Source organism: Amblyraja radiata, chromosome 27 (genome assembly GCF_010909765.2).
Source record: "Amblyraja radiata isolate CabotCenter1 chromosome 27, sAmbRad1.1.pri, whole genome shotgun sequence".
In the NCBI taxonomy this organism is placed as follows: Eukaryota; Metazoa; Chordata; class Chondrichthyes; order Rajiformes; family Rajidae; genus Amblyraja; species Amblyraja radiata.
The window spans coordinates 15,797,340-15,825,260 of NC_045982.1; the positions used below are offsets into that span (position 1 = coordinate 15,797,340).

General features: G+C 38.9%; 1 protein-coding gene across 4 annotated transcripts in view; it reads left to right on the forward strand.

Moving 5' to 3' along the window:
• The window catches only part of LOC116988484 (protein argonaute-3), a 104,543-nt gene extending 83,965 nt beyond the window's left edge, over positions 1–20,578 (forward strand). For all 4 annotated transcript variants that reach the window (XM_033045225.1, XM_033045224.1, XM_033045226.1 and 1 more), the window contains 9 exons: positions 789–922; positions 1,070–1,254; positions 2,995–3,154; positions 7,504–7,594; positions 12,752–12,946; positions 13,521–13,655; positions 13,812–13,913; positions 16,492–16,691; positions 19,391–20,578. In XM_033045225.1, the coding sequence (XP_032901116.1) occupies positions 789–922; positions 1,070–1,254; positions 2,995–3,154; positions 7,504–7,594; positions 12,752–12,946; positions 13,521–13,655; positions 13,812–13,913; positions 16,492–16,691; positions 19,391–19,499 (1,311 nt within the window). In that variant the 3' untranslated portion in view covers positions 19,500–20,578. The remainder of the gene's footprint in view (positions 1–788; positions 923–1,069; positions 1,255–2,994; positions 3,155–7,503; positions 7,595–12,751; positions 12,947–13,520; positions 13,656–13,811; positions 13,914–16,491; positions 16,692–19,390) is intronic.
• The last annotated feature ends 7,343 nt before the right edge of the window (positions 20,579–27,921 follow it).

A 27,921-nucleotide genomic window follows, 5' to 3' on the forward strand; every position in this document is an offset into this window, starting at 1 on the left:
CCAGGCTTTGTCCTGCCCCTTCCATTTTCCTGCCCTCACAATCAGTCTGAAGAAGGGTCCTGACCCGAAACGTCACCTATTCGAGTTCTCTAGATATGGAGCCTGAACCATTTAGTTTCTCCAGCACTTTGGCCTTTTTTTACCTTTTTATCCATTTCCTTGCAAAGAAAATGAGAAACTCTTGGTCTTATGTGTGAAAGATACATTAGAAAAACAAGATAAATTAATTGTAGACACATCCAGAGCAAGAGGCTTTAATGTGGTTTTTGGCTATTTAATCCAAAATTGTGAATTAAAGAAATTATTATATTTATGATTTATTTATGTAGAATGATACACTTGACATTTATTGATGCATTAAATATAGCTGTGATAAAATTGGTATAAGATGCGAAATAATGACGTGGAAAACTATTGCACTGTCGGGAAACGCAAAATGATTTTTTGAAACTTGAACCAACAAAAATAAATGATTCTTGCAATTTCACACATTTACTTTAAAATTTGCTGCTTTTTCTGCCTCTAAGTTATAAGGAAAATGTTTAAATGCACATGCAGTTAGTAGTTTGATATTAATGATGCCATTTCTGCCCACTCAAGTTAACAACCCAGGGATGTAACTCAAGTCTGTGTAATTAAACATTGGGCATCTTTACAATTAATTAGCTAAACTTGATTTTTTCATACTGAAAAAAGTAGCTATTTGTGAACGTTATGCAAATAAGCAATATTTGATCATTTAATGACAAAATAATTTAATTCTTGTCTTATTTCCCTTCCCTCCACAGAATCGTACAGTTGCTACTCCAAGTCATGGTGTTTGGGACATGCGGGGGAAACAGTTTCATACTGGGGTTGAAATCAAAATGTGGGCAATAGCATGTTTTGCAGCACAGAGACAATGTAGAGAAGAAGTACTTAAGTAAGATATAGTATTCTGTAATTTTGCATTTTTAGTTCCAGCTTGATTTTCCCAAGTACTGCTCAAAGCTCTTTAATTTATGGGATTCCAGTCTCGGTCGTGCTTTTTCAGAATTAAGTTGACATCCTAATTTATTTGTCTTTTTAGGAGTTTCACTGACCAGCTACGGAAAATATCTAAAGACGCCGGAATGCCAATTCAGGGCCAGCCATGTTTTTGTAAATACGCACAAGGAGCTGATAGTGTGGAGCCAATGTTCAGGCATCTGAAGAATACGTATTCAGGCCTACAACTTGTTATTGTTATTTTACCTGGGAAAACACCTGTCTATGGTAATAAAATATTTCTAAATTTGCAGGATATCTAATTATTCTAATTTGAAAATGTTTATTCTTTCCTGGCACACTTTCATGGACACCAATCCCCCTCAAATATCTTGAACAAATGACTGACATTTGTTAATGAGCTTGACTCTGTGTGGCAGCATGCAATTTGGACATAACTGAGGAGATTTTCTAACATTGAAATTCCACATGTACGTTTTACATTGAGGTTACAGTGTATCTCACACTGTGACCATAACCACTTTAGCTCCGTCTTTCCCATCAATTCTACAACCATGTTATCATTGCTTCATTGGCATCAGTATGTAGCATTGACATAAATTGTTAAAGATGCAAGTAAGTCGTTTATTTTTATTATAGTTGAGGAAACTATTATCTTTATGGAGCATGTCCACGATCAGAAATGACAGATTATTTATAAAACACTAATGAAGCCATTTACTGGTAGAAATATGGGGAAAATACTGAACAATGGAGTCTACCACAATAATTTCTTTCCCCTTTGCCTGAATTTTCTTAACTGATCAAAGCTTACTTAGTTAACTGTGCATTGATTTAACATCTATTTAGTAAGAGATCAAGTAATAAATATGTATTAGGAAAAACATTGTTAAATAGCAATGAAGTCTATCTATTAAGGCATTCATACCCTTTTTTAAGTGTGCTCTGTTTATTTTTGTGGTTTTATTTTTTTATTAGTGGTATATTGGTGTATCAATTTTATAGTGAGCAAAAAGTGACCCAATAGTTGCATAAGGATTCCTAGATGGTAATTAAGTGTCTAGCACAGCTCAGTTTTGTGTAAATCTTTTATTTTGTTGATAATATGTTTAGTCATAACTAACAATATTATTTAAATGTTTGAGATAATAAATGGAAATAAAATATGATCAGCCTTGTGTATTAGTTTTAAATGTTAGAGGTAAATGACCATCACCTGGGGCATGTGTGTTTATATGCTCAGCTGAGGTGAAACTCAGAGTATTACTCATGCATTTGATTGCAACTGAACACACCCATGAGAACTGCAGTCCTTTGGAAGAATGCATCAGACAAAATATTAAATACTGGTCTTACTACATTTATCCAAAATAAATATTTGTTGTGTAACGTTCTTAGAATTTCTTCCAAATTTATAATCAGTTGATTTGAACGGTGTAAATACCAAGGCTCTCACATTTTGTGTTTCATACTGAAAACATATTGCTTCTTGGCATTTAAAAAAAAAATTGCTCAAACAAATTACTAATGGGTGCTACTTACATACTGTCTAAAATTATTGTGATAAGATGTGCTCGAATGGATGCTTATGTAACTAATTTGAAGATTAGCAGGAAGGTAGGAATGGGGAGTACAGATTATGGATGATCAGCCATGATCATATTGAATGGCGGTGCTGACTCGAAGGGCCGAATGGCCTACTCCTGTACCTCTTGTTTATTGAATGACTCCAAAGTTATTTATGAAGGAGCATTGATCAATAAAAGTGTGATAACACTATCTTATTCAGGACATTAGAGTGCTACAAGTGAAACTCATGACCTTCCTGTCACCTATTACGGGTTCTAATACTCCAGAAGACCAGCTGAGAGGATGCACACACCTTTGTGCTTAATTGAAAAGATGAGTGCATGCATTTAGAGGATGAACAGTAGCTTGCTGTGACCTAAAGGTAGTTAAACAAATAAAATAAATACTATGTTTGTAATATACTGTCTTTTCTTTTAGCTGAAGTGAAGCGTGTGGGAGATACTCTACTAGGGATGGCCACTCAGTGTGTTCAGGTGAAGAATGTTGTTAAAACATCTCCACAGACGTTATCAAACCTCTGCCTGAAGATTAATGTGAAATTAGGTGGAATCAACAACATTTTGGTACCACATCAACGGTAAGGGTGTTACTTTTGCTAAAATAAATTGAAGTGATTAAATTTATAATTGTAATATTAATCTCTGTTTACTGGCATAAGAATATATTTGTCAGTTATTTCTTCCCTGTCGTGAAGTTACCTTATCTTCTGTAATCAAGGTAAGAACATTGACTTGACAATCAAACATTTATTGATTTGAGTCTTAGCGTTACATGGCACTGAAGTTCCCGGCACTGTAGAAGTTGCATTTTGCCATCTCAACAGGCTTTGTGGCAAAGTTTATTTTATGTTTCTTGAGTTCACAGACTAATTCAGTGTTATTTATCTTGGTACATGTCTATGTAAATTGCAGTGTACTATGTTATTGTGGAGCAACATTTTTGCAAATCTGAAACAAATAAACCTGAAACAATAAGTGCATTGTGAGATGTTGCATCAGGCTCTCTTGTTAACCAATTGAATGAACACAAACAATGCCGAGAGACAATTTAGGTTTATTCTATAGCCTTTTATATTATGCTGAGCTACAAATCATTGATCTTGGCATTTTGTACTAGGGTGCAAAGCAATTACCTGAGTATTCACTGTTCTGTGTGCTGAAGCAAAGCAAGAATTTCATTGTCCTATACAGGGACACATGACAATAAACTCACTTGAGGAGAAGAATATTCAGGATAATGAGATCAGCAGGATATACTAATATACTAGGGCAATTTGAGATCAAGCAGAAGATGATGTGGGATCTCTTGAAGAGCATTCAGATGAACGTCCCAGGTTATTGAGAGAAGTGAGAGAGGAGATTGCTGAGACCTTGACAAAATCTTTGTATCCTTTCTAGCCACCAATGAGGTCCTGGAGGAAAGAGAGCAGTCAATGTTGCTTAAGAAGAGACACAGAGACAAGCCTGGATATTATAGGACTGTGAGCCTCATGTCAGTGGCAGAGAAGCTATTGGAGAAGATTCTGGGGAGGGGTACAATTTACTTGAATTGGATAGGGAATGGACTAATTAGAGACCATCCGCATGGCCTTATGTGAGAGTTTTTTAAGGAGGTGATGAAGTTGATTAATCGTGATATTCTACTAGGGAGGGCCACTCAGTGTGTTCAGTTGAATGTTCGCAGTGTGGACTTCAGAAAAGTAATTTGACAAGATCCTCATGGTAAATTGATCACAAGATTAAGATGCACAGGGTCTACGGTGGTTGTTTTCATTCAGAACTGACTTACCCTTAGAAATCAGAGGGTAGTAGTGGAGGGATGTTATTCTTTCTGGCAGAAGATCTGTAACCAGTGGAGTTCCGTATGAATCAGTACTGGGAACGTAATGGTTTGTGGTATATGTAAACAACTTGGATGAAAATGTCGATGGGTTTGCAGACAACACAAAAATTTGTGTCCTTGTAGAAAGTAAAAATGACTGTCAAAGGATATAGCAGGATATAAATCAGTGACCTTTATGGCAAATAAATGGCAGGTGGTGCTTAATATGGACGTGTGAGCTCTGGGAGGTTAAATATAAGAATTAATGGCAGAACTTTAACAGCATATATGTTCAAAGGGATCTTGGTGTCCAAGTCCATTGCTCTCTGAAAGTAGCAACACAAATGTATAGTGTGCTAAAGTTAGAATACGGTATGATTGCCGTAATTGTTTGGGGCATTGAGTATAAGAGTCAGGAAGTCATGTTGAGGCTCAATAAAACTTTAATTTGGAGTTTGGAGAATAATGTGCAATTCTGGTCACCCCAATACAGGTTGGATGTGGAGGCTTTGTGATTGTGCAGAGGGTGCAGAAGCGTTTTACCAAAATACTGCCTGGAGTAGAGAGCATTAGCTATAATGAGAAGATGGAAACTCTTGGATTCTTTTCTCTGGAGCATTGAGGTTTAGGATACTTGATAGAAGTTTATCCAAATTATGAGAGGCAAAGATAGGGTAGACAGTTAGAACTTTTCCCCAGAGTGGAAATGTCAAAGACTGGAGGGCAAAGCTTTAAGGTCGGAGGGAAAAAATTGAAATGTTTCTATGTTTCTATGAAGAAAGACTGGATTGACTCGACTTGAACACGCTAGAATTTAGAAGATTGAGGGGGGATCTTATAGAAACTTACAAAATTCTTAAGGGGTTGGACAGGCTAGATGCAGGAAGATTATTCCCGATGTTGGGGAAGTCCAGAACTAGGGGTCACAGTTTAAGGATAAGAGGGAAGTCTTTTAGGACCGAGATGAGAAAATCATTTTTTACACAGAGAGTGGTGAATCCGTGGAATTCTCTTCCACAGAAAGTAGTTGAGGCCAGTTCATTGGCTATATTTAAGAGGGAGTTAGATGTGGCCCTTGTGGCTAAAGGGATCAGGGGGTATGGAGAGAAGGCAGGGATGGGATACTGAGTTGGATGATCAGCCATGATCATATCGAATGGCGGTGCAGGCTCGAAGGGCTGAATGGCCTACTCCACCTATTTTCTATGTTTCTATGAAAGAAAATGTGTGGAGCAAGTACACACTGAGTAGTAGGTACCTGGGACATTCTGTCAGTGGTGTTACTGGCAACAGATACAATAATGGCTTTTAAGTAAACGGATTGTTATGAAGGGATGGATCACTTGAAGGTGGAAGGGTTTATGTTAATTTGGCATCATGTTCAACACAAATATGGTGGACTATAAGGCCTTTTCCTGTGCGGTACTGTTCTTTATTCCAGTGTTCCCCCCTTGGACTCTGTGGAGGAGTCTCTCTGATGAATACTGGTGAGAATGGATTTGGGCTCACTCCATGCATGAAATCGGTATTAAAACAGTACAGAACTGAAGCCTAGTGCTACCCATGATATTCGATAGAAGATAATAGTTGCTGAAGTTGGCATGTGTAGTCTTCATGAACCTGCTCGTTTCTGGGAAGAAGCTGCTCCTGAACTTGGTGGTATACACATCCTTCCCAATAGTGGAATGAGGTCTGGCCACTATGGTATGAATCTTTGATATTGACTGCCATTTTGAAGCAACTCCTCCTACAGAAACTTTCAAAGGTGGGGTCGTCGGTACCTGTGATGGACTGGGCATTGTCTATCATTCTCTAGTCTTCTTTGATCCCGGGCATTCCAGTTGCCAAACCAGGCCATGCTGCAACCCATCAGAATGCTGTCTACCTGTTGAAGTTTCATAACATTTTCGTTGACATCCCAAATCTCCTCAATCTTTTGAGGAAATATAGGTATTGAGCAACTCTCTGCATGGATGTGCCAGGCCCATGTCTCGTTTTCAGAGATATGCATGCCTAGGAACATGAGCATGTTAACCCTCCACTGCAGTCCCATCAATAATGTGACCAAGATTTTTGTTCTGGCACCAATCAATCAGATTTTCAATCTCCCTCCTGTGCTATTAACTCATCTTTACCCCTTATTCGTCCAACCACGGCAGTATAGTCGGCGAACATATAGATGGTGTTGGAGCTGTGCCTGGCTACAGAGTCATGGATATAGAAAAAGTACAGCCTACGTTCTACATAGTAATTTTTCAAATGCAATCTGCAGTTGTAGATGTCATTAGTGGGAACCAATTAAAATTAAAACAAACCGATAAGAAATGGACATCACTCTTGAATTTGTGTAATTGGGGAACATGTTGAATCAAGCAGATGAACCACTTGTGTTCACAAAAGAGCTTCTTGCAATGAGAATTTTGTTACACTTTCACCAGCCTTACAAGAAGTGTTTGCTGGTGGTTTTTGGATATGATTAGCTAAATATTGCAATCATAAAAAAGAATATCCTTGATGTGACTCCCAAGGTAAATGATAACCTAGCTGCATATATTGAGTTTGCAGTCCTTTGATGACAAGAATGAAAATGGCAATAATGTTCAGCATGGAAGTAGTGCAATTATGGAATTCCCTCCAGCAATGTTGCAAAGAGAATTACCCAATGTATTGCCTTTAGTAACTAAAAATTGACTGGTTTGGCTGAATGTTTTTTTTTATAATGGGGATAAGCACTCCTGAGCTGAGCCACAAATAAAATCTAAAGATTCAAGCTGTCATTGAGTTTTGAAGACTGGGTGTGTCTGGCATTATTACAGAGGTAGGAATAGTAATCCCATAATTTATGAATTTGATATTTGGAGAGGTGACTATTTTCCTTCAGTTAATTTCAAGCAGGATATCAATCTCAACCATGAAATTAAGTTTGTGGTAAAGGTGAATGGGTTGAATTAGTCTAATAATGTTTTTCTTTAATGCTTGTATTTGCAAGAATTCATTTATATTCTGATCACACCGAGGTTTTAAAAAACAAAAGTCATAGTTATGTTCAGTCTTTCCTACTTCAAATAAATCACTTTTTTCCCCACAATTATTTCACATTTGTAGACCATCCGTGTTCCAGCAACCTGTGATTTTTCTGGGAGCTGATGTTACACATCCACCAGCTGGAGATGGCAAGAAACCCTCAATCGCTGCTGTAAGTATTTATACAAACACATTTTGGCAAGAATTTTGTGTAAGTGAGGAAAGAATAGAGCAAAATATAGTTGCTTGCTTATCAATGGTGTACTTTTGAGAAGTGTCTGTGTTGGAAGGGGCCTACTTGCACTTTCCCACTTGCCACATCAATTTTCCAAACATCATTTGGAATTTGAATAACTAGCAGAGAAACCTGTCATCATTAAGACAGCTCAGCTCTGATTACGCTGATGGGTGGGTGGGAAATTATCTACCAAAATGTGTCAGTTACCAATATGTTATTCAGCATTTGCATTGTTATGCTGAACCACTCAATATATTTGCAGGATCGAGATCTATATAGAGTCATACAGCAAGGACACAGGCCTTTCTGGCCAGCTTGCCCATGCCATTCTAGATGCCCCATCCACAATAATCCCACCTGCCTGGGTTTGGCCTATATCCCTCTAAACCTTTCCTATCCATGTACCTGTCCAAATAACTTAAATATTATTATGTTACTTCAACAACCTCCTCCACCAGCTCATTCCATTTGCCACACAGTCAGAGTTATACAGTGTGGAAACAGGCTCTTCAGCCCAACTTGTCCACACCAACTGATATGCCCCATCAACACAAGTCCCTCCTGCCTGCACATGGCCCATAACCCTCTGAACCTATCCATTCCATGTACCTGTCCAAATGTCTCTTAAATGTTATGATAGTACCTGCCACAACTGATTCCTCCGGCAGCTCGTTCCATATACCCACCACCCTTTGTGTAAAAGAGTTATCCCTCAGGTTCCAATTAAGTTCCCCACCTTAACCCTATGTCCACTTCAGCCATTTGCCTCTCCTGACATTTATCCAATCTATTCCTCACATGATCGTATACACCTCTATACGATTACCCCTCATTCTCCTTGGAATGAAGTCCAAGCCTGCTCAACCTCGCCCACCTCAAATTCCACAGTCTTCACGTCTTTCTCCACAGTAAAAACAGGCGAAATGTTCATTGTGAACCCTGTTCATCTCTTGCAGCTCCACACAGGGATAACCTTTGATTCCTATGGGGCTAATTCTCTCTTTGCCCTCTTTCCCTTAATGTACATAAAATGTCCTGGGATTATCCTTAATATTACCTGCCAGAGCCTTCGCCTGCCCCCATTGCCCTCCTGATTTCCTTTCAGATCCCAATACTCCTCCAGGAATACACAATCCCAGTTGCCTCTACCAGTCCCATGCCTCCTTATTCTTGACCATAGTTTCAATTTCTCTTGTCATCCAAACTTCCTTACACTCACCTTCACTCTTATAGGAACATGCCTGTCCTGACCTCCTGTCGGCACACTTTAAAAGCGTCCCACTTCCAGACGTTCTTTTTCCTGCAAACAACCTGCTCCAATCAACTTGAGCGAGTACCTGTCTAATACCATCGAAGTTGGCCCTGCCCCAATTTAGAATTATAACTTGCAGGCCCATCCTGTCTTTATCCATTATTATCTTAAAGCTAATAGAATAGTGGTTTCTGATCACAAAAGGCTCATCCACAAACACTTCAGCTATTTGCCTCTCCTGATTGCCTAACACTAGATCAAGCTATGCCCTCTCCCAAATAGGGCCCTCTACATATTGTTCCTGAACACATTTGACAAATTCTGCCCAGTCAACCTTTTGCACGATAATAGTCGCAGTTTATATTTGGAAAGTTAAAATCCTCAACTATGACAACCTTATTTGTCCTGCAGCTGCCGGCAATCTTCTGCTTTACTAATTCATGTTTTGGGGGCCTGTAGTACACTGCCAACATGGTGATAATCCTTTTCTTATTTCTCAGTTTCACCCATATAGTCTCAATGGACAGACCGTCCGTAATGTCATCTCAGACTATTGGTGTGGCATTCTCCTTAATCAACACCCCCCTCCTCTTACCCCGCACCTCTATCTCCTGAAGCATCTCTACCCTGGAACATTAAGCTGCCAGTCCTATCCCGCTCTTAACCAGGTTTCTGTAATGGCTACAACGTTCCAGTTGCATATCCCTCTTGTGCAGGTCACCTCTGCACCTGAAGAGATCCCAATGGCCCAAAATGTTGAATCCCTGCGCCCACTCCTCAGCCATAGATTCACCTGTCCTATCTTCCTGTTCCGACCCTCACTAGCCTTTTATCTAACTCCCTACATTCATTTTGCAGGACCTCATCCCTTTTCCTGCCAGTGTCATTAATGCTGGAATGTACAAATACTTCTGGGGCTGCTCACCCTCATTTCATGTAGCTGCTCTGAGAGATCCTGGACCCTGGCACCAGGGAGGCAACACCATTCTAGAGACGCCAGCTGTTTCCCTGACTTCCCACAGCCTGCAGGAGGAGCGATGTACTATTTTACCTGCCTTCACCATTGTACTGAACCGAAAGAAGAAAGAAAAAACACAAGACTCTCACGGACTAACAAACTGTACCTTATCGCCTCTCCATTAGCCTCCTAGTCAAAGACTCACATTAGCCCTCCACTCAGCACTTCACCTCAACACAGCCTCACTCCCAATAGGCCATGCCGCTACAAATGACCTTATTATTTGGTACTCAGTTAGCCAATTTTGGTCTCATAACCAATCCACTGGTTAACTTTTACTTGTCCCACCACTCAAGTTAGCTGGCTTCAGCTGGCTCCAGTAATCTGTAGAAAGGAACTGCAGATGCTGGTTTAAACCAAAGATAGACACCAAAAGCTGGAGTAACTCAGCGATACAGGCAGCATCTCTGGAGAGAAGGAATGGGTGACCCTTCTTCAGAAGAAGGGTCTTGACACAAAACATCATCATCCATTCCTTCGCTCCAGAGATGATGTCTGTCCCACTGAGTTACTCCAGCTTTTTGTGTCTATCTTCGGCTCCAGTAATCCTCTGCTTACCTTTTAAATTCTCCCGCTCTTTTTCCGATACTGAAATTGAATGACAGCAGCATTCAGACACTATGTGTATTTATACAGTGCCCTCCATAATGTTTGGGACAAAGACCCATCATTTATTTATTTGCCTCTGTACTCCACAATTTGAGATTTGTAATAGAAAAAAATACGTGTGGTTAAAGTGCACATTGTCAGATTTTAATAGAGGCCATTTTTATACATTTTGGTTTCACCATGAAGAAATTACAGCAGTGTTTATACATAGTTTCCCCCCCCCCCCCCCCCCCCATTTCAGGGCACCATAATCTTTGGGACACAGCAATGTCATGTGAATGAAAGTAGTCATGTTTAGTATTTTGTTGCATACCCTTTGCATGCAATGACTGCTTGAAGTCTGCGATTCATTGACATCACCAGTTGCTTGGTGTCTTCTCTGGTGATGCTCTGCCATGCCTGTCTGGCAGTCATCTTTAGCTTATGCTTGTTTTGGGGGCTAGTCCCCTTCAGTTTTCTCTTCAGCATATAAAAGGCATGCTCAATTGGGTTCAGATCAGGTGATTGACTTGGCCACTCAATAATTCTTTGTTACTTCAGCAGTATGTTTGGGATCATTGTCTTGCTGTAGAATGAACCGCCGTCCAGTGAGTTTTGAGGCATTTGTTTGAACTTGAGCAGATAGGATGTGTCTATACACTTCAGAATTCATTATGCTACTTCCATCAGCAGTTGTATCATCAATGACGATAAGTGAGCCAGTAACTTCAGCAGCAATACATGCCCAAGCCATAACACCCCTGCCACTGTATTTCACAGATGAGGTGGTATGCTTTGGATCTTGGGTAGTTCCTTCTCTCCTCCATACTTTGCTCTTGCCATCACTCTGATATGTTAATCTTTGTCTCATCTGTCCACAAGACCTTTTTCCAGAACTGTGGTTGCTCTTTTAAGTACTTCTTGGCAAACTGTAAACTGGCCATCCTATTTTTGCGGCTAACCAGTGGTTTGCATCTTGCAGTGTAGCCTCTGTATTTCTGTTCATGAAGTCTTGGTGTTTGAAGATTGAGGATTTTTCTTTATTATAGCGAGAATTCTTCTGTCATCAGCTGTGGAGGTCTTCCTTGGCCTGCCAGTCCCTTTGCGATTAGTAAGCTCACCAGTGCTCTCTTTCATCTTAATGATGTTCCAAACAGTTGATTTTGGTAAGCCTAAAGTTTGGCTGATGTCTCTTACAGTTTTATTTTTTGTTTCTCAGTCTCATAATGACTTCTTTGACTTTCATTGGCACTACTTTGGTCCTCATGTTGATTAACAGCAATAAAAGTTTCCAAAGGTGATGGAAAGACTAGCATTCTCTTTCTAGTTTCTAGAAAGACTAGAGCTCTCTTATACCTGCATTAAGGAGGCATTTAAACACACCTGAGTAATTACAAACTCCTATGATGCCATGGGTCCCAAACAGTATGGTGGCCTGAAATGTGGGGGTGAGGTATCAACACTGATGTAATTTCTACATGGTGAAACCAAAATGTATAAAAATGGAGTCTGGGTTTGGCCTTTATTAAAATCTGACAATGTGCACTTTAACCACATGTGATTTTTTTTTCTATTTCAAATCTCAAATTGTTGAGTACAGAGGCAAATAAATGATGGGTCTTTGTCCCAAACATTATGGAGGGCACTGTACATGGATGAAGAATCACAAACAGGAGCAGGAATTTTAAATATTTAAAACCAGGTAGTAACATTGGCTGCATGTGCATCTGAAATGTGTATGCAGGTATCCAGGAGAAGAGTTGTCTTCAACACTTCTCTATAGCTATATCACAACTATAATCTTGATGAAATATTTAAGTAATTTACCCAAGTTGCCTTCACTTTAGTTTAGATTAGAGATACAGCGCGGAAATAGGCTCTTCGGCCCACTGAGTCCGTACCGACCTGCGATCCCCGCACATTAACACCATCCTACACACACTAGGGACAGTTTACATTTATACCAAGCCAATGAACCTTCATACCTGTATGTCTTTGGAGTGTGGGAGGAAACCAAAGATCTTGGAGAAAACCCACGCAGTCATGGGGAGAACGTACAAACTCCGTACAGACAGCGCTCGTAGTCGGGATCGAACCTGAGTCGCTGGCGCTGTAAGGCAGCAACTCTACCGCTGCGCCACCGTGGCCACCCACTTCTATCATGTTCAACTCGTGGAACTTTCACTTTTTAGCTATTGTTCAATCCACATTTAATTGTTCCATCTCTTTCCAGGTTGTAGGCAGTATGGATGCCCATCCTAGTCGTTACTGTGCCACTGTGCGTGTACAGAGACCACGACAGGAGATCATTCAAGATTTAGCATCTATGGTTCGAGAACTTCTCATACAGTTTTACAAATCAACGCGTTTTAAGCCGACCCGAATTATATTTTATCGTGATGGAGTTTCTGAAGGGCAGTTTCGTCAGGTGAGTCCCTTTGTCAATGCATGCTGTGTTTAAAAGTGAATGAATGAAAACTTGAAATTATATGAGTCAGAGTGGAAAAAATATTTTGTTTTCAAACTTAATTAGAATCAATTCAGAACAAATCAAAAGGTAAACAATTGCAGATGCTCAAAATATGAAATAACATTTTTTTCCTTCATCTCTCCTGCTTTCATTTTTCTCCTACTTGCCTCTCTAGGCAGATCATCCGTGAGTAAGGAGTCATCGCCATACTTGTATCATTTATTTTCTCTTGGTCTGCACATTTTCATGATAATTTCCTTGTTTTACCTACCTACTTCTCTACTATTTAAAGCCAGTTTGATTTCTTTCTTCTCTCAGTTCTAATGCAATATCTGAACTGAAAAGTTGATTATTTTTATTTCCACAAATGCTCTCAATCTGAGTATTTCCATTTTTAATTTCAGGATTAATGCAATTATTTTTTCATCCATGCACTCAACTTGGAAGTAACACCGTACTTGATCTTTTTGAAATAACTAGACTTACTCAAGCATTTCTTGCGAATTGTACTCAATTGCCTTTTGTGCTGTAGGTTTTGTATTGCGAGCTTTTGGCGATTCGAGAAGCATGCATTAGCCTGGAGAAAGACTATCAACCTGGTATTACATATATAGTGGTGCAGAAACGGCATCATACACGATTATTCTGTGCTGATAAGAATGAAAGGGTAAGAACATGTTTTCTATTTGGTTTGCAGAATTGTGTGATGTGAACTGAATTTGTTAAATAGGATTGAATCCTAAAGGTTGTCCATAAGGTGAGCCTTAATGCACTTGTAGTCTATATGAGTTTGGTTATTGAATTTTGTTTACATTTTTCCAAGGTTGGGAGAAGTGGAAATATTCCAGCAGGAACCACGGTAGATACAGATATCACCCACCCATATGAATTTGATTTTTATCTCTGCAGCCACGCTGGGATACAGGTATGGAATACTGTGCTGAGAACTTAAAACTTTTATTCTCGGGGATCTTGAGAATAATTCCTGTAATACATAAATGCAATCATATGTTTTTCTCAGTTCCAATATTTATGAATCTCATTCAAATAAGAGGAAGGATAGAAAACTGCAGGTGAGTGGATAGGTTCAAAGGTTTGGTTCAAAGGTTCAAAGGTTTCTTTATTAGTCACATACACCTAGGTGTAGTGAAATTCTTGTTGCCAATGCAGCACATAAAAAAAGAATACAAACATGACAATAATAAAGAACTTTAACATAAAAAACATCCCCCCACAATGGTTTCCAGTATGAGGGAAGGCACTAAGTCCAGTCCCATCCCCATGTCACCCATAGTCAGGCCTATTGAGGCCTCTGCAGTCGCCGCTACGGAGGCCCGATGTTCCAGGCCGTTCTCGCCGGGTGATGGTGCTCCGGCGTCGGGAGAATCCTCTCAGCGGCATAGGACACCTGGAACGGCCGCCTCCTTACTCGAGACCGCGGCTTCCGAAGCCAACAAGGCCGCGCCGGACGGAGCCCCACCACTGGCAATCTCGTCGCGAGATCCCAGACTCCCAGTGAAAAGTTCAGCGCCGCCGCCCGCGGCTGGCCGCTCCACAGACCCGCAGCTCCACAATGTTTCACTCGGCGGTCTTCAGCTCACCGGAGCTCCAGCGCGGTGACCCGGGCAAGGCATCGCCCGCTCCGCGATAGCGCTCCAGCGCTGTGCCGCCGCCGAAGCCGAGGTTCTGGCGGTCCCCTCAGGAAACGCCGCTCCAGGCCCGCTGGTAGGCCGCGAGGACGGGTCGACGGTGCAGCCTGGAGAAAAGCTGCCTCTCCGACCAGGTAGGGACCCTGAAAGGTAGTTTCCCCCTTCCCCCACCCCCCACATAAAAAAAGTCTAGACCTCCAGAACAAAAACACTTTAACTAACTAAAAATAAAAAAAGAGATGAAAAGACGGACAGCTGCAGGCTGGGCAGCCATACCATACAGGATGGCGCCCCCTAGCACTATTTAGTTATGTGCCACATAATATTAAAGCTGCTACAAGCTGAATCTTTGTCTTTTGAGTATGCTTCCTTGGCTTTCATTTTGCAAGCAAAGTCTTCAATAGCAAAATCCATCTGGAGTATCTTACTGAGCATTCAAGGACAGATGATTGATCAATATCATAAAGTTTAACTTTATATGCTACTGGAGTTCAGAAATAGGCTTCATACTTTTCACCATATGTATGTTAACAAAAAGTTAAATATAGTTACATGAAAGCAAAGGAAGTTACTTGTAAACTTACACAAAAAAGCTGGAGAAACTCAGCGGGTGCAGTAGCATCTATGGAGCGAAGGAAATAGCCTATTTCCTTCGCTCCATAGATGCTGCTGCACCCGCTGAGTTTCTCCAGCTTTTTTGTGTACCTTCGATTTTCCAGCATCTGCAGTTCCTTCTTAAAAACAAAATAAATAAATTACTTGTGAACTTAAACTTTTCTAATAGTTATGTACGTTTTTGAAAAACTAAAGGATGTAGATGAGATAATTCTCTTGTACGTTACTTCGTTTTGTCAAAAGGTTTCTGTTGCCATATTGCCTGATCACAACTTCGCAACGTTTGAGTTTTAAGGACAAAGAATTGTATCTGAACAAATGTTGTTACAATGGGTTTCTTTTTACTGTAAAGATTGTGTTTTTAAATGGTGTTGAACGTGACCATGATATATTCCAAATTGCGTTATTGCTAATTAAGATGTAGCTGTTGAGGTATACTAACTGTAATATTAAGCAATCCAACAGACGGCACACATCTTCTTCTTCTTCTTGCGTATGGCGTGCACAGCCTAAAGTTGTAGGACAACTTGTTCTATTTGATCTTATTTGATTGTGCACGCCAGGTTGATTGCATTCATTGAAACAGGGCGGACCACGTGAAGGTTGCAATCTCCCACCCCGCGGCACACATGATGGAGTCACACAAAGTTCCATTAAATTACTGTCATTTCTTAATAATAAATATTGGCCAGGACATGAGGAAACTGGCTTTGCTTTTGAGCTTTAGATTTATTATCATCCTCATGTGTACCGAGGTAGGTTGAAAGCTTTGTTTTGCATGCTATCCAGTCAGATCAGATAATACATAAATGCTATCAAGTAGAACTTAAATATAATAGGTAGAGCAAGGGGAAAGATACAGAATGCAGAATATATTTCTCAGCATTTTGTCGCATAGGTCTGTGAGGCACACCACTCGTCATAGGCACCAATCTGAAAAACTGAAATTCTACCACTACCCTCTGCTTCCTATCATGAAGCTGATTGCATTTAGCTAGCTCTCCCTGGATCCCATGCAGTCTAACCTTCAACAGCAGCCTATTATGCACTTGTGCACCTAAATCTCTGAAATATTCTATACTTGAGTTTGCTATTCAGTGTTTGTGTAACCCCTTCTAATGTTTACCAGTATGTAATGTAGGTCATGCTACTTAGATAATTATGAAAACCAGTCTAAAAGGAACCTTTTTTCTCAGAGGATGATCTAATTAAAATGTTCCGGTATTATTTCTGTTTCAGGGGACAAGTCGCCCTTCTCACTATCATGTTCTGTGGGATGACAACTGCTTCTCTGCGGATGAGCTTCAGCTTCTTACCTATCAACTGTGTCACACGTATGTGCGTTGCACACGCTCTGTATCTATCCCAGCACCAGCGTATTATGCACATCTAGTGGCATTTAGAGCAAGGTACCATTTGGTGGACAAAGAGCATGACAGGTAATGCTCAATCTAGTCATATTGTTTGATAAGTACTCTGCTGATAATACTATTGTACATGAGTGTGGATTTTTCGTTTTGAAGAAGCAATAAATGCAATTTAAAATGCCTTGGCAGATATTACAATTATGAGACCCCCTTGAGTTGTAAGTGGTTCAAAACACAAGAACTTCTGCAGCAATGTCTTCTATACAGTGCCCTCTATAATGTTTGGGACAAAGACCCATCATTTATTTATTTGTCTCTGTACTCCACAATTTGAGATTTGTAATAGAAAAAATCACATGTGGTTCAAGTGCACATTGTCAGATTTTAACAAAGGCCATTTTTATACATTTCAGTTTCAGCATGTAGAAATTACAGCGGTATTTATACATAGTCCCCCCCCCCCTCATTTCAGGGTTCCATAATGTTTGGGACTCAGCAATATCATGTTTAAAGTCATATTTAGTATTTTGTTGCATATCCTTTGCATGCAATGACTGCTTGAACTCTGCGATTCATGGACATCACCAGTTGCTGGGTTTTCTCTGGTGATGCTCTGCCAGGCCTTCACCAGAGAAGACTGGTGATATCCATGAATTGTATTGCAGCCATCTTTAGCTTCTGCTTGTTTTGGGAGCTAGTCCCCTTCAGGTTTCTCTTCAGCATAACAATTGGGTTCAGATCAGGTGATTGGCCTGTCCACTCAAGAATTGACCATTTTTAGCTTTGAAAAACTCCTTTGTTCCTTTAACAGTATGTTTGGGATGATTGTCTTGCTGTAGAATGAACCGCCGGCCATTGCGATTTGAGGCATTTGTTTGAACTTGAGCAGATAGGATATGTCTATACACTTCAGAATTCATTATGCTACTATCAGCAGTCGTATCATCAATGAAGATAAGTGTCAGTATCTTCAACAGCCATACATGCTCAGGCCATAACACCCCCATCACCGTGTTTCACAGATGAGGTGGTATGCTTTGAATCTTGGGCACTTCCTTCTCTCCACCATACTTTTCTCTTGCCATCACTCTGATAAGATAAGATTAGATAAGATAACCTTTAATGTCATTCAGACCGAAGTCTGAACGAAATTGAAGCAGTCATACATACAATACAATACAATAAAAAACAACAATAAACACATATTAACATCCACCACAGTGAGTCCACCCAACATCTCCTCACTGTGATGGAGGCAAAAGTCTTAGGTCTCCAGTCTCTTCCCTCCTCTTCTCCCTCTGCGCTGAGGCGATACCCCCCGGGCGATGTTAAAACCTGTCCCGCGGCTCAAACACCGCGGCCCGGGGTGGTCGAAGCTGCCGCCCACCAGTCCTGCTGACGCAGCCGCTGGCCCGCGGCCGAACCCCGGACTCAGGCCACCACCGCCAGAACACCGTCCAAGCCACCGGAGCACCGTTCCAGCCCCGAGCCGGATCGCCCTCACGTGAGTACTGCCACCGTCTCAGCCTCGCGCCAGGAGCCAAGAATATAAGTTAATCTTTGTCTCATCTGTCCACAAGACCTTTTTCCAGAACTGTGTTTGCTCTTTTAAGTACTTCTTGGCAAACTGTAACCTGGCCATCCTATTTTTGTGACTAACCTGTGGTTTGCATCTTGCAGTGTCGCCTCTGTATTTCTGTTCATTAAGTCTTCTGTGGACAGTGGTCATTGACAAATCCACACCTGACTCCTGAAGAGTGTTTCTGATCTGTTGGACAGGTGTTTGGGGATTTTTCTTTATTATAGAGAGAATTCTTCTGTCATCAGCTGTGGAGGTCTTCCTTGGCCTGCCAGTCCCTTTGCGATTAGTAAGCTCACCAGTGCACTCTTTCTTCTTAATGATGTTCCAAACAGTTGATTTTGGAAAGTCTAAGGTTTAGCTGATGTCTCTTACAGTTTTATTCTTGTTTCTCAGTCGCATAATGGCTTCTTTGACTTTCATTGGCACTACTTTGGACCTCATGTTGATATACAGCAATAAAAGTTTCCAAAGTTGATGGAAAGACTAGGTGCTGAGAGCTCACTTTTACCTGCATTAAGGAGGCAATTAAACACACCTGAGCAATTTCAAACGCCTGTGAAGCCATGTGTCCCAAACATTATGGTGCCCTGAAATGGGGGGGACTATGTCTAAACACAGTTGTAATTTCTACACGGTGAAACCAAAATATACAAAAATGGCCTTTAATAAAATCTGACAATGTGCACTTTATCCACATGTGATTTTTTTCTATTACAAATCTCAAATTGTGGAGTCCAGAGGCAAATAAATAAATGATGGGTCTTTGTCCCAAACATCACGGAGGGCACTGTATATATGGTTAATATGTTCATTCTACAGTTCGAAGAAGCAATTAGTAAATCATTCCAAGAAAATCTCATTGACTATTCTCCCAAGGTAGTATTTATGGAAATAAAGACAAATGGAACAGTGTTATTAATTTGTACTAACTTGAATCAAATGAAGTAAGCCTAGTATATTTCTATGTCTAGATAAAAATAACATAATTTTGTGAGGTGGCAGAGTCTTCAACTTAGTGTTTGCTATACTGATAAAGGATACTGTGCCTATTTACTTCACAGTGTAATGTATATGCACAAACAATTTGTTTTGAAGTTTGTCCATATGAATAATGGTATTATTAAATATTGAAAGACAGTACATATTGACATTTGTTCAGTTCTGATTATCTTTCTCCATCTGTTCACAGTGCTGAAGGCAGTCACATTTCTGGTCAGAGTAATGGACGTGACCCTCAGGCTCTTGCCAAGGCTGTGCAGATTCACCAGGACACATTGCGCACTATGTACTTCGCTTAAGTTTGGGAAATTCTCTCCAGAAGGAACCGAAAATCACAGCCTGCAATTCCAGTGGGGTCAGTTTACGGGCATGTCTCCAGCCATACTGTAACTTTCACTGTGTGGGGACAATAATTTCATAAACTGACGAAAAGAGATTGTTTACCTACGAAGATCATAGCACTATTATGCAATATGAAACCAGCCAACTGCTCTGTGTGTGTGTGTGTGTGTGTGTGTGTATGTATGCGCGTGTGGGTGTGTGCATGTGCGTGCGTGCTCCGTCAGACCTCGTGTCTGTCTTTCCTTTTTTTTTCTCCAGTATAGTTTCCTTTTTGCCTTTACCTCAGTGTTTGGCAGCACAAACGTCATGCAACATGAAAATGGGACAAAGAAAAATGTTTGACAAAACTTGGATCTCAAAACAAGTCACTAATTAGTTCAAAGGTCCAATCATTTGCTTGGAGTCTTCAACTTGGAAGGGTGGGTGGTTGGAGAAGGAGGTGAAGACTTGCTTGAAAAAAAATATTCTAGGGAATAACTACCAATGCTTTATAAGATCCAAAAGTCCACCTCCACCAGGCCACTTTTCAAATTCTGCATACTCATCAATTAGTGAGTTAAATCAACAGATTATTGAACTCGGCTACTAGTTATGGTTGAGCACCATAAACAGTGCAGTGGAATTTTGTATAGAAGATAATATCCATGTCTTGGATAACCCTTAATTATTGACGATATAAGATCTTTTGAAAATTCCAAGAAATGGGGCTATGTTTAATGTAGAAACTTCTGCTTTTTGTTACTGTTTACTTGCTAACTCACAACAAAATGTGATGTTTTCTGTTTTAGCATCCTATATTTATTAGAAAAAATAATGCTTAATTTAATATGGATTTACATTAAAGTATAGTAGCATCAATTCTATTTAGTTCTGGAATGTAACCGTGTTGTATACTGACAGAACATTGCTACCGTTAGTGCAATAAGCGGTTGGTAAGAAAGCCCGTGTCCTACGCTGTTCTGGAGCAGCAGTTGTACCACTATAATCGTGGGAGAGTGGACACCTCCGCACTTCAGAACCTTATCAGTTTTAATAAGAAAAAGATGAATGCAAAAAAAAAGTAGGGCTGGGATGTTTTAATATTACTTTATTGGAACATTGCTTTATTTAATTTACACATCTAATCACTGAAATGTGAATTTTTTTCAAATATTTCTGTTTTATTTCAGTCATTCCATTTTAAGATATACCGATTTTTTTATTTGGAAATTTTTCATAAAATAGTTTAATGTGTCATTGATACAAATCTCATGATGTCGTTTGCACTTTGTAAAACCTCATGAACTGCATATTTTATCTAACGGTTGTCATTGCACTGGCTTGAACCGCAATATACAAAATGCTGCAGCCCTACAAAATCGCCTCTCCTCTACATGAAAATTTCTATTGTTAGTAAAAAGAACTCGAACTTTATGAAAACATGGAATTCACTGCAGAATTTTCCTACCCTTTCAGAAAAGCTGAATCCTTGTTTAATATGAGTTGCTCATAAAGCAAAGTAAAATATTTTTCAGTTTATTCCTCTTCATCTCTTAAATATACAATGCCCTCCATAATGTTTATTTATTTATTTGCCTCTGTACTCCACAGTTTGAGATTTGTAATAGAAAAAATCACATGTGGTTAAAGTGCACATTGTCAGATTTCAATAAAGGCCATTTTTATACATTTTGGTTTCACCATGTAGAAATTACAGCAGTGTTAACACATAATCCCCCCCCCCCCCTCCCCCATTTCAGGGCACCATAAAGTTTGGGACAAAGCAATGTCATGTAAATGAAAATAGTCATGTTTAGTATTTTGTTGCATATCCTTTGCATGCAATGACTGCATGATGTCTGCGATTCATGGATATCACCAGTTGCTGGGTGTCTTCGCTGGTGATGCTCTGCCAGGCCTGTAATACATCCATCTTTAGCTTATGCTTGTTTTGGGGGATAGTCCCCTTCAGTTTTCTCTTCAGCATATCAAAGGCATGCTCAATTGGGTCCAGATCGGGCGATTGACTTGGCCACTCAAGAATTAACCATTTTTTTTGCGTTGAAAAACTCCTTTATTGCTTTAGCAATATGTTTGGGATCATTGTCATGCTGTAGAATGAACCGCCGGCCAATGAGTTTTGAGGCATTTGTTTGAACTTGAGCCGATAGGATGTGTCTATACACTTCAGAATTCATTATGCTACTTCCATCAGCAGTTGTATCATCAATGACGATAAGTGAGTCAGTATCTTCAGCAGCCATACATGCCCAGGCCATAACACCCCCACCACCATTTTTCATAGATGATGTGGTATGTTTTGGATCTTGGGCAGTTCCTTCTCTCCTCCATACTTTGCCCTTGCCATCACTCTGATATGTTAATCTTCGTCTCATTTGTCCACAACTGTGGTTGTTCTTTTAAGTACTTCTTGGCAAACTGTAACCTGGCCATACTATTTTTGCAGCTAACCAGTGGATTGCATCTTGCAGTGTAGCCTCTGTATTTCTGTTCATGAAGTCTTCTGCAGACAGTGGCCATTGACAAAACCAAAATGTATAAAAGTGGCCTTTAATAAAATCTGACAATGTGCACTTTAACCACATGTGATTTTTTTTCTATTACAAAGCTCAAATTGTGGAGTACAGAGGCAAATAAATAAATGATGGGTCTTTGTCCCAAACATTATGGAGGGCACTGTGGGAAGGGCTAATACTGCGAATGGTGCCTAAACTTTCAAAGGATAGTCCTACTTTAAAGTGGAGTTCAGAAGTCCAAACTGATTCTTCAGGCATGGTCACAGTATTGAAAGCTTGAAGTCCAGCAACTTCATAAAAACATATTCTATTAATTCATGGTGCTGAACAATCTGAATTAAATTAAGAGACTTCAGATGCGTTTGTTAATTTCTAACAACAAATAACAACTAACATCACTCAAAAATCAGCCTTTCATTCTGAACATTAAACAAATTATGAATAGTATGCATTTATTTAGCTATTCTTTGTGTGAAAGAGTTGCACATTACTTGTTTGTTTTGTGCCTTTTAGAAACATAAGTATATATTTTTAGTGTGCATGTACTTTCCAATTGTAGTTATGGTTAATTATTTTCCATTGAGTTCCTGGTGTTCAAGAATGCAGCTGTAAAATAATTAGTTACACTGAACTTCAATCATTTACTGATTTATGATGAATCTGAGTAAGGAACACATTCTTACTATGATTCTATTTTGCTTGGTTGATCGTACAACTGTAGTGCATATTATACCATTCCTACAAATTTATCTTGTTGCCTTTTGTGGTAGATTGGAACTTTTGTTATCAGTTAGTCTTCAGTTCCTAGTTTACAATACCAAAAGAAAGAATTGGCTGTTTCCAATGAAACAAAAGGTGATTTGCCTGAGAGGAACATAATGAGCTTTTAATAAATTCATTCTAATAGTTTTTAAATTTAATTTTTAAATGCTGCTAATTGAAAGGAATCTCTTTCTTCTTCAAATTGGTCTGTTGCAGCTCTAGTTGTACATGATTGTTAGAACATCTTAAAAATATCAAAATACCTCTGATACTTTTATAGTTGCTTTTATAATCACACGTTGTTGAATTTTAACAGTGACTCCTCAAATGACTGGTTAGATTATGTCGCTTCATGAATTTTGCTTTGAGAATGAGTAAAGTAAAACTACTTGAGCTCAGTAGATAATTTGAGGCGTCAAATAAATATAGTTAATCAGGAGCACCCCCCAATTCAAGAAATCTTCCCTTAGTTTAAAACAAAATCTATCCTTTGGAGAATTGTTTTGAGGACAATTTTTCTTTGGAACTCCTTTGCTGATATATACTAATAATCTTCCAAAATATTAATGAAGCAGAGATTTAGGAGACAGTTCCAGCTATTACTCTGCTGTTAAAACCATTATCTAGACATGATGTCTTCAGATACAATTTCTACATCAATTGAATCTTTCATTACATTCTCCATCAAAAAGTGCCTTGATGGACAAATAGGACAATGCTAGACACAGGGAAACAAAATATCCACCAAATGCAGGTTAGTAATATAAACTTAAGAGTGGATCTTTTCATGGAGAGGTCAATTGCTTATTATATTATCGAATAAAAAATATTTTACAAAGGAAGCAAAGTTTAAAATTAAAACTACATTGGCGAATTGTGTTCACTGATTTCAGCGGAATGAATGTCATTTCTCACTTAAAATAGAGAGCAAAACCAAAATCCTGCAAATCTTATTCTGTAACCTGGAGGTTCCCTTGGAAATGTGTATCAACAGGTAATTTGCCAAACTCTACCAAATGAAAATTCACAGAAGATAAAATATGATCATTTTATCCCCAGTTCTTATGACATAGTGATGATTACCTACAACCCTTCTTCCTTGCATTTACTATTCAGTTTGGTAGTAGACAAAATTCTAAGAAAGTTAATTCACAGTTTTCTAGCCTTTAGCAATAGATCACAAAGAACTTTTGGTAATTCAAATGGATGATCAAAACTGCTTTCAATCATGAACTATAATGGGAACAGTGAATAGGCAAAGTTTGAAAGAATCCACAATCATGCAGATAGGTGTTCTAGTGCCTCTGTGTGCCCACTGCTAAGGATTTACGATGCTTAATTTTAACTCCACGTAATTTAATGTTAACTTGCCATCTTCTTGTGATTTATATTTGAGAGGGAGGAGACTTCTGCAGTCATGCCAAACCAAGACCAGTATGATACTTGGTGCCTTTGTTATGTTCCAATTGATCTCAATGGTTAATTTAATTGAGCCAATGCCAAGTTTGGATTACAATTCAAAACACCACTCTTTACTTTGGACAATGTACAATAATAATGTACATGTAATGCTGCTCTTGCAAATTTACAACATAGCATTTGAACCAAATGCTTCCTTGTACTGCATATTTATTGGTCAGGTATTTCTGAAATAATATTCTGTAAAATGGAGATTTTCTGTCAGGAGGGGCAAGTGTCCCTGTACCATACCCATCAGCTCAGTTTGTAAATGCCTGCAAAAAGTGCCGACTGCATTTGCAAATGTACTTCATAATGTACCAGCGTTGGGAGGGCAGTGAGACCGATAGCTGCTATTTGTTAATCAGTGTCAGACAATAACTGCACTAGGAATTGAAGTTATGCTCACAATTCCTATTTACAAGAGTGAAGGGAAGAATGTAGTAATTGACCAGCATAAAAATTGAATCAGGCCAGCTCTTTCCAAGCCCTTTTTTTTGTTATTTTCTGTACCCTGACTGCTGATTCATGTGCGGTACTGATGTACAGCAACTTGTACTGGATTATGCAGCAAGACAATAGATTTGCTTCAAATGCAAATCTGACTCATTGCTTATATCAGTACCATCACGTTGGAGTTATGTCAATCTTGTGTTGGTTCTGGCGAGGTAGTAATACATGCTGCATCTAGGTACCTCTCACTAATAGTTATTGTAGTAACATGGGGACATTTGCTAGCATAGCATTTATTGTTTTAGTGTACTGGAATGATCTCAGTACAGATCTGGTGCTACTAGATGCAATATCTATACCACTACATCTGTAGTAAAAGCTGGATCTGATTTTTACTGAACACCTGTGCTGTATGGGTCCAGTACTTGTACCATACAGTTTTGGTACAGGCACCAACTCTAATGGTACAAATCTGATATTTGTGCTGGTCTTTTGCAAAAGGAAAGAGGTGGTTTCAGCATTAAAGCTGATCCATTTTAATTAATATTTGAAGGACAGTCCTTAGAAAGTGCCTTTACAGAAGCTGGTGCTGTAGATTTGTTGTTCATTACGTGGCTGAACGTTTTATATAATGCCAAGAATATTGATAGTATCCTGTAGCTGATATGTTTAATGACAGTTTCTTCTCAGTCAGGACCAAGATGGGGACTATAGTTTGAAAAGCTTTGAAGAACACTCTCAATACACAACCTAATCAGAAAAAAGACCCAGAATGGGAGCTGTGATTGTTGTAAATTAACTATGTTGCTTTATAATCCTGTGTAAAGAATTCAATGACTGTTGAGTTGATGCCCAATTCTCCTCACCACCACCCCACATCCAACTCCTTTCCCCAAAGTTTGAAGGATGGATGATTAATACAGGCCTAATGAATGTAATGAAGTTTAAGTGGTATTCAGAATGAAGTCTGTTATGTTTGTAATTCATCTGTTACTTTAGCCATAGATTTGTTTTCTAGATGACCGACTACATTCTGTGTCGTTTCTGGTATTAGGCCTATATCATCTTATTTCCCAGCTAGAGATTATGTTAGATCGCGAATCAGATGGAACTCCTGGAAGACACGATACAGTTTGTGAAATAGTGAGCATCTATTTACATGTAAATGTAGACACATGATTCTCATGCTTCCCCTGGCATTTTATGAATGTTATATTTGTGGAGGTGGATTCATAGAATCTTTTATTTTAAAACAAAGGAACCATTTATAATTTTGTATAGTAATGCAAAATAACCCTTTTAACACATGCTTAAATGTGCTCACTGGTGGAGCTAGATAGTCAGGAAAGGAATATTCATTCACTGAAGTTTACATATGGTGTTTGGCGCACTGTTTGCTTCTAATTCAAAAGAACAGACCCAAGAACTAAAAAATCAACCTTGTTTGGAATGGTACATTCAAAAGTAGTGCTTTTTGAATGCTGTATTCATTAAACAAGTTGACACTGTTTTTAAATCTGATGTACTGGTATCACCTGATACTGTATCGGATGTTGTTATCTGATGGTGTTTTATCAAATCAATATCTTAATTCCTGCAAAAGCATAGTGAGCAGCTGAGCCATCCAGAACAGCAAGATCCCATTGATTATATGTCTGTCAAGTGATTTCAGCTGAATCATAAAAGGAGTTCTAGAATTGGCTTCAACATGAAAGAGGAGAAAATTGGGTCGGATCATTTTTTTGCTCCAGAACTACACACGAATAAAGGCAATTTGAGCAAGATACGATAAGTTCAATACTCTTACAAAGAAATGGTTTAAAGGAAGTGGCTATGTATTTTAATGATTTATTCCAATTTGTTCTAATTGGATTATTTGTTTATCATTTCTTGTATAAAGAAACTGGCATTTTTTTTTATTCTGAGGAAACTGCATTAATAACTTGTTAACTAACCTCCCTTCAAATTATTAACATAATGTGATGTGATTTATCAAATTAAAGTGAAAACACCATATTATAAACCAATTTCTTGATCTGTTTGGCTGCCTTTATCCCGCAATGTCTTGGTGTGTAGTTGGATTCACAGTTGAAGTTTAAAAAAAATATATTTTCTATTAGCAGATATGAGTACTTTTAGATTTCCAATGATTTAATTATAGTTTTGCTGGATTAATCTTTTTTTTAAATAGTTTAAAATGTAGTAATAAACAAAAAGCAAAGAATCATCAAACCCAAGTTACAGTACACTATTGAAATGATAAAATAGTGAAGCATAGAAAGGAAATATTGTCCCATCACATCTGTGCCATTACTCTTGGAAAACCAATCCAATTTAGACCTATACTACAACTTTGTCTCTTTCTTAGATTACACGCATAGATACCACTCCCTATTTGCTCTATCAAAAATCCTCTATTTTGAATAATCCATGAAATATCTCCTTAAATTTCTCCACCCCTTAGGATTAATTGCATTTTGTCTGATCTCAGCACATCATAGACATCCTATTCCTGAGAGCTCTCTGATAATCCTAACATGGGCCCTCTCTGATGCCTTGCCATAATTCCCAGCTGTCCATTATTAAAGAAAATATTGAACTGAGTGGTTATTTAATTATTGTATCATTCCCCATTAATATATTTATTAGTTTATAATTGTATAGTTTCTGCTTGGCCAGCTTTCTATGTATTAGTGGAGGTATTTATATTGAGTTGGTGGAAATGTACATTGTGGAAATGGTGGAAAAATGAAATGTAGAGGTCGATCAAAATTGAGCCAGCTGGAAGAAATTGTCCATTGTGTGTTGCTTGTATTAAGTTGGGTAAAATGTTCTTCATTGAGATTTTAAAAGAAGAGGAATTTATTTAATTTGTATTTTAATCCTTTTGTGATCAGAACCTCAGTGGTTGGTGATGTTGGGTCATAGTGCGAAATGAAACTTTTCACCAACTTTATTTACTTTTAGTTTTTTATTAGAAGAGTCGTATCATGGGGAGGAGGAGTAGAAACATTAATGTTTGTGAGCTCAAAAGAAGTGTGCCTCCTGTTAGCCTAGCACAGAGCAGCATTTGTATCAACCTCAAGGAGAATTCTTGCACAGTTTCCTAGCTGAATGAAAGATAAAAATATAGTAGATTTGCTGGTTGTGTATGGTGAGCATTCTGTTATAAGGAAGCTTGGAATTAAAA